Source organism: Elephantulus edwardii, unplaced genomic scaffold, assembly GCF_000299155.1.
Source record: "Elephantulus edwardii isolate Elephantulus edwardi_28Jun2011 unplaced genomic scaffold, EleEdw1.0 scaffold00092, whole genome shotgun sequence".
In the NCBI taxonomy this organism is placed as follows: domain Eukaryota; kingdom Metazoa; phylum Chordata; class Mammalia; order Macroscelidea; family Macroscelididae; genus Elephantulus; species Elephantulus edwardii.
The window spans coordinates 1,953,516-1,960,671 of NW_006399842.1; the positions used below are offsets into that span (position 1 = coordinate 1,953,516).

General features: G+C 36.1%; 1 protein-coding gene across 1 annotated transcript in view; it reads left to right on the forward strand.

The window, feature by feature from the left end:
* Positions 1-7,156, forward strand: part of LOC102854707 (N-acetyllactosaminide alpha-1,3-galactosyltransferase-like) — a 23,438-nt gene that overhangs the window by 13,571 nt on the left and 2,711 nt on the right. Inside the window, exon 3 of the mRNA XM_006890747.1 lies at positions 463-594. Within this exon, the coding sequence (XP_006890809.1) occupies positions 463-594 (132 nt within the window). The remainder of the gene's footprint in view (positions 1-462; positions 595-7,156) is intronic.

The window sequence follows — 7,156 nt, forward strand, 5'->3', positions numbered from 1 at the left end:
TTTATTCAGTCATTCATTCATCTATTTATTTTACTTTTCAAAGAGAAAAACCAACTGAGGGGAGGGATAAGCAGGGAGAAAAATGTGCTACAATGAATGAATGGAAATCCAAAGTCTTTATAAACTTTCATTAAAATTTAATTTAAAATTAACCAATGTCAAAATCCTAAGGCCTAGATATTTGAGCCTATATATAAAAGAAATTACTTCTTAATATGTGGTAGACATTTAAACTATACATCCTCAAGGACTTTGTAATCACAATATAACAATTTCATAAGTGTACTTTTATAATGATCTGGTCCTTTATGATAACTTCTTAATTTAGTTTATCATAAGCATTAAGGGCTTTGGTCATGATTAAGGAAAGTAGCAACCAGATCCAAGAATTTATGCATTATTAATACTTCTTACTGTTTTATTAAAAGATATTCTATTCAAAATGTTATTTCTTTCTTACAGTGCACACACAAACTTGATTACCAAATGGTCAGCTCCGGTTGTGTGGCATAATACTTATAATGAAAAAGTCTTGAAAAATTATTACAAAAATCATAAAATTACTGTGGGGCTGACTGTATTTGCTGTTGGAAGGTAAGCGATGCTGTAAAATATACTTTACATTCAGATTTTTTTTGTTGTTCTAGAAAATGTGAGCATGTTTGCTGGAGTACTTAAAAATGGAATAGTTCTTCTTTTTAGGTAAATTTCTACAATAATTATATCTATCACTGACCACTTGGTTCAACCAGAAAATATAGTAACTCTTCAAATTATTTTCAAGTATCTGACTTTAAAATTTCTCTCAAGACTAATTTTATCTAGTCTGGATTTATTGCAATTCATTTAACATATACTTCGTTTCTTCACAAGTTTGTGCCTCTGAAATAGTCATTCTTCAGTATCCTTAAACTGGATTAGCTCAATCATTTACTCATGCCCATGCTTTCTCAAGTCATTAACTGCTCTCTGACAAACTCACTGTCATTTGGTGTCTTTGTTAATTTTTGTTCAATACTAAATAAAACAAGGCAATTGCAGTTATCTACAGTAGAGTGTTTGCACGTGACATTTTCTGACCATTCATTAATGCTAAAAACAAAAAAAAACCACAAATAAGTCCGTGAAAACATCCAGTAACATTAGAATAAAAGCAAGTTTAAAATGCTCCAAGCAAAAAATATGATGGTGAAAGAGGTTTTAGACAAAAATACAATCAAATCCATACCCATAAAGAAAAAAATCCAACACTAATTGCTAAGATATTGAACACTAGTTGGGATCCAATTTTAAAAAAGGACTTAAAAGTGGGTCCTGATGTGATAACCTTGATGGAACAATGTTGTAGGAGAAAATAAAATAAATAGAGAGGTTAGTGCCTCTCCTATTATCATTTTAATATTAATTTCTAGTTTGACTTCATTATAGTCAGAGAATATACTCTGTATAAAATACTTTTATAATTTTGAAGGTTTGGGGTTTTTTTTTAATTTTTAATTTTTTTTTTACGGAGGTTTTGGATTTCCATTCATTCATTGCCACAATTTTCTCCCTTCCCACCCCTCCCCACCAGAAGGTTTGTTTTATGGCAAAGAAATAGTAATCTCTTGGTAAATGTTCTAGGGACACTTGAAAGAAAATAATGTATTCGGTAGAGTGCTCTGAAAATGTGTATTAGATCTTGTTGATTGAAGATGTTGTTTAGTTCTGCTATGTCCTTAATGTATTTTGCTTAGCATTTAAATAAACTAGGAAGTTTGGTGACCTAGACTGTAGAAAGTTACACCGCCAATTCAAAGGGTACATTTCTTTGATGGTTCTAATCCACCATGAGAGAAAAATGGGCAGTCTTCTCTCCAGTGAAGGTTTACAGTCTTGGAAACCATGGGAGAAAGATAGGCCATCTCCTCCAGTGTGATTTACAGTCTTGGAAACCCAATAGAGGGCCAGGATGAGTCAGAATAAACAGAAGTATCCTGGAAAAGGTGAAGCCAGATTACTCCTTGGAAGCAAGGATGGTAAAGCTTTATCTTGCATACTTGCATTTAGCTAAAAGAGGCTATTCATTGAATAAGGACATAATGCAAAGGACATCCACAAAGGTGGAGGGAGGGTGAAGGAGGAGAGGAAGGCCTTAAACTGGGTGGATTGACATAGTGACTGCAGTAATGAGCTTGAGTGTGTCAGAGATTGTGAGGTTGACACAGGATAGGACAGGGTTCAGATCTGTTGTTCATTATGAGATATGGCACTCGATGGCATCAACCTTAGTCTGTTCAAAATACAGGAATGGCATTTATTTAAGTCAATTGTTAGTGTCCCCAACAATATTGTAGATTTATACATTTCACCCAGGTGTATAAATTTTTAGCTTCTCATATTTTGAAGTTTGTTGTTTAATGCAAACACATTTAAAATTGCTATTTCCTCTTAGTCTGATGCTCTCATGGCTTGGTGGTAAGGAATTACCTTGCTAAAGTACTGAAGAGCAATGGTGTCTCTCTGGAGACTAAGGTGCGTCTGATACAGGCCATGGTCTTCGCAATCACTTGTTATGCATCAGAGAGTTGGACAATGACCAAGGAGGATAGAAGGAGAATTGATGCCTTTGAGCTGTGGTGCTGGAGAAGAGTATTGAGAATACCATGGACTGCTAGGAAAACAAACAGATTTGTCCTGGAAAGGGTTAAACCGGGTGGCTCCTTGGAGGCAAGGATTCTGAGGCTCCGTCTAACATACTTTGGACATGTTGTGAGGAGAGACCGGTCCTTAGAGAGGGACATCATGCTTGGGAGGGTGGAGGGACAGCGCAGGAGAGGAAGGCCCTCTTTGAGGTGGATTGATTCCGTTGCTGGGATAATTGGGATGGGAGTGTCAGAGACAGTGCGATTGGCACAGGACAGAGCGGAGTTTAGGGCTGTTGTACATAGGGTCGCTATGAGTCGCAAGCGACTCGACGGCACATAACAACAACAACATACAAAGGTATGAAGTTCAAATCTACCTGCTAATCTCCAGATGAAAGGGGTAATCTTCTTTGTATGACCCACTAAAGGGTCAGCTACAGGTCCATTCCAATTCAATGGTACACAAATAAAATGTCCTCTTGGTGGAGTGACCTTTTTAGCATTAGTTTTTCCTCAGGAATTTTTTTTCTGTCGAGTGAATTTTATGTGGTATTAATATAGTCATTCTTGCTTTATTTATATTTGCCTATACATTTAAGAAATAGAATTTTTACTCTAGTCTGTACATGTCTGCTCAATTTTTTAATTGGCCTGCATATAATTATTTATATACACCATGTTTCATGCATGTGCTTGTATTTTATACACTCATTCATATATATTTTATATAATTAATTACCATTTATCTATGCCTATTATCACCCATTGGAAGCAGGAGTGGCATTCACTTCCTAAGCAATATACCTCCAGAAATTCTATGAACTTTGATACATGTTGATAGTTACAGAAAGGCTTCAGGTCTTTTGTTCATAGGGTTGCTATGAGTCGTGCTCGACTTAATGGCAATCAACAACAACATTATTACCCCACCTTTTCAAGTCCCTATCGAACATTTCCCATTTCTTCAGCCTCCTTATCTTCTAGAGCCTTCACAAGAAAAAGACTAATAATCCAATCACAAAATGGGAAAATATCTGTTTTTTAATTGGTATAAATAATTTATTGTCAATTATTTCTGAGCTACAGCTTAAACTTGGTATCTTAGTATTTGTTTCATATTTCCGTGCCTCTGTTTTTATCCATGACTTCCTTGAGTTTAATGAATTTTTTTTTATAATTCCATTTTTCTTTTAAAGAGAGTTCTGGTGGTGCAGTCAGTAGTGGTTACACTGCTAACTGAAACTATTCATGTTTCTCATGGTTTGAATCTATCAGAAGCTCCTTGAGAGAGAGAGAGAGATGAGCATTAGCCTCTAATTATAATGTACAGTCTCAGAAATCTCACTGGAGGGTCACTATGAGTCAAACAAATTCTACAACAGTGTGGATTTGGGGTTTTTTTTGTTCATTTAATCTATAGTGCTTCTGAAGGGAGCTCTGGTGACCTAGTAGTAAAGGAGTTATGCTGCCAACCCAAAGGCTTATGTTTAGGATCCACCAATTGCTTCAATAGGAGAAAGATAGGCAATCTCTTCCCGTTTGATCTACTATCTGTGAAAACCCACTGGTCAGCTATGGATTGGTCCCAACTTGATGGTACATCACAATAGTATTTTTTAAGATGTCTTTTCATACAGTTTTTATACTAGATTTTCTGTTGTTGTGTGCCATTGAGTCAGAAGTGACTCATAGCTGACAACCGTAGTGACTCTGAAGATATCTTTTTGTACAGTTTTTAAAGTGGATGCTCTGTTGTTGTTGTGTGTCATCAAGTTAAAACTGACTTACAGATGATCCTCCAGTGTATTATTAGAAGCAGCAAATAGCACAAGAGGAGATTGCCCATCCTTCTCTCAGAGAGTAACTGGTGCATTCAAACAGCGTTGGCAGTGCAATTCCTTACCACAAAGCCATCAGCACTCCACTGGTTGCTCTACGTATTATAATATACATTTATAGCTTGTCAGTGTAATTCCAAGTGAAGTATATAAATACTGCATCTATCTGGATAAATCATTTTCATTTTTATAAAAAGAAGTTTTAAAATTTCTCATATATAGTATATGTACATCATATGTATACAAACAGCAGATGATGCATACTTTTTATTCCATCACTGGTAAATTAACAAACTCATTAAGCAGTTAGTTAATTCAATTTACTCTCATGTTTGTTTATCATCCTATAGTCTAGTCAAACTTCCTCCTAATTTAAAAAAAATTCTTTAATCTTTAATTATCCCTAATTAAGGAGAATAATTGCCTTTAATTACTCCTAATGTCTGAAAGATACTTTGAGGCAGTGAGTTTGGTTTTCAGGTTTGAGTAAAATACATAGATGATTATTCTTTCAACTCTTGAAATTTTTTTTCTAGTCTTCATGATTTTAGATAACAAACCCACTCTCATCTGAATCCTTTTTCCTCTACTGGTTATGTATCATTTTTTCTCTATATGCTTTCATGATTTTTCCCCCCTGTGTATTTAGCTTCTAATGTTTTTAGAAGTTTGGTTATGATGTGTCTTGGCATTTTATTTCTGTGCAGTGTTCCTGTCTGGGATTTATTTCTGAGTTCTCATTTCTATTCCATTGTGCATCTGTCATAGAACTAGTGCCAGATCAGTTTGATAACTGTGGCTGTATAATATGTTTTGAGATGAGGAAACTTAAAGCCTCTATTTTGTTCTTTTTTAGGGTAAAATTACATTGACATTTGCTTTGGCTATTCAAAGTCTCTTTCCTTTCCATATAAAATTGATGATTAGTTTTTCCATTTCATCTGTAAATAATGATAGTTTTATTTCTTCCTTTCAAGTTTGGATACCTTTTCTTTTCCTTTCTTGCCTTATTACTCTGGTTATAACTTCCAGTACAAGATAAGTACTTCACTATGTATAATACCCACAGCCCAAAGGGAAAAGAATTATTAACAACTATTGAACTCTACATTGATATTTTTGTTTGGTTTTAGTGGTATAAACTAGTGATTATGTTACTAATTTTTGTATAATGAGATATTGAGCAAGTGATTACATAGATGGAAGATTGGGAGAGCTATATTACTACCTATTACAAATATGGAAAGGGAGAGAAAAGATTGAGCCACTAAAAGGGCTCAGAAACAATTATTTCCCTCAGTATTCCTTGGAGGGGTTGGTGATGTTTCTTGGACCAAGAAGACATGGAAAAAAACAATATGAGCATGAGATAACTTATTGTGCCAGAAAGGAAAACACATACTAATTTTAAAATGAGATCAACCCATTAAAATGACCAAGGAACTGTTTTGAAGGATTCTTCTCTGACAATATCTGTGATAAGCATAGGTGATAAATGATGAATGAAAAACAGTTCCAAACATTACTGGAAGTTTATTGTTTATTACTAAATTATGTTGTTGTGTGCTATTGACTACGAACGGGATCATAGCTGAGACTCCAACATGCTTTCATAAGTAGTAAATCACTTGGGAGGAAAATTCTCAGTCTTCTCCTCAGGACAAGATGGTGAATTTGAACTGCAGGTCTTTGTGTTGGCAGTGCAGTTTTTTAACACTAGGCCATCAGAGCATTCTAGCATTAAGTTGTATGATGAGGAACAATTTAAAAATATATAATATTTCCCAAGAAAACAATTTTGGAGGCCTGATGGTAAGAGACTATGCTGCAATCATAAAGGCATCCAATTTGAATCCACTAGCTGCTCCACAGGAGAAAGAATGTCAGTCTCCTCCCATGCAATTTACTGCCTCTGAAAACCCACTGGAGAGTCAGGTATAGGTCAGTTCTGATTTGATGGCACACACCAACACAATCACAATAAGAAAACAAACAAAAAAAGATTTAACAATAATGGAAACATTTCTTCATTCTAACCTGCTAACACAATAATATCAACTTTGAGAGAGAGATCAGCTGGCCCAGTGGACAAAAAGCGATGCTACCAAGCCAAAGGTGGGTGACTTTTAATCCGTGGCCCTCGGGCCTGTCTTTCATTGTTTTTGTTCAGACATTCCTCTAGGTTGTATAGTCCTGGTGTACAAGTTGCCATACCATGGTCACTTTTGGTTGCTGTGATGCTGAACACTGTGACACTGATGTATCAAATGCTTTAATGGTTGGCTACCCAATGCAGACAGAGTGGGATGGAGCTCCCCGATTAAAACAAGCTTGGAAGGAGGAGTGGCATCCACTTCCATAATAGCTCGCCTCCGGAAACCCTATGAACCTGGAGAGAGGATGAAAGGCACCCAAGCGTTGAGGACTCTCCTTCATAGGGTTGCTATGAGTCATCTGCGACTCGATGGCACTTAACAACAACAACAACCTGCTAACAAGTGCAAAGACCATGGCCTGTATCAGATGCACCTTAGCCTCCAGAGAGACACCATTGCTCTTCAGTATCCTGGAGAGGTACCTAACAGCAGACTTTCCCATTGCAATACGTCTTTTAGTTTCCTGGCTACTGGTGCCAACAGTGTTGACCGTGGAGCCAAGCAAACTAAAGCTGCGAACAATCTCAATCTCTTC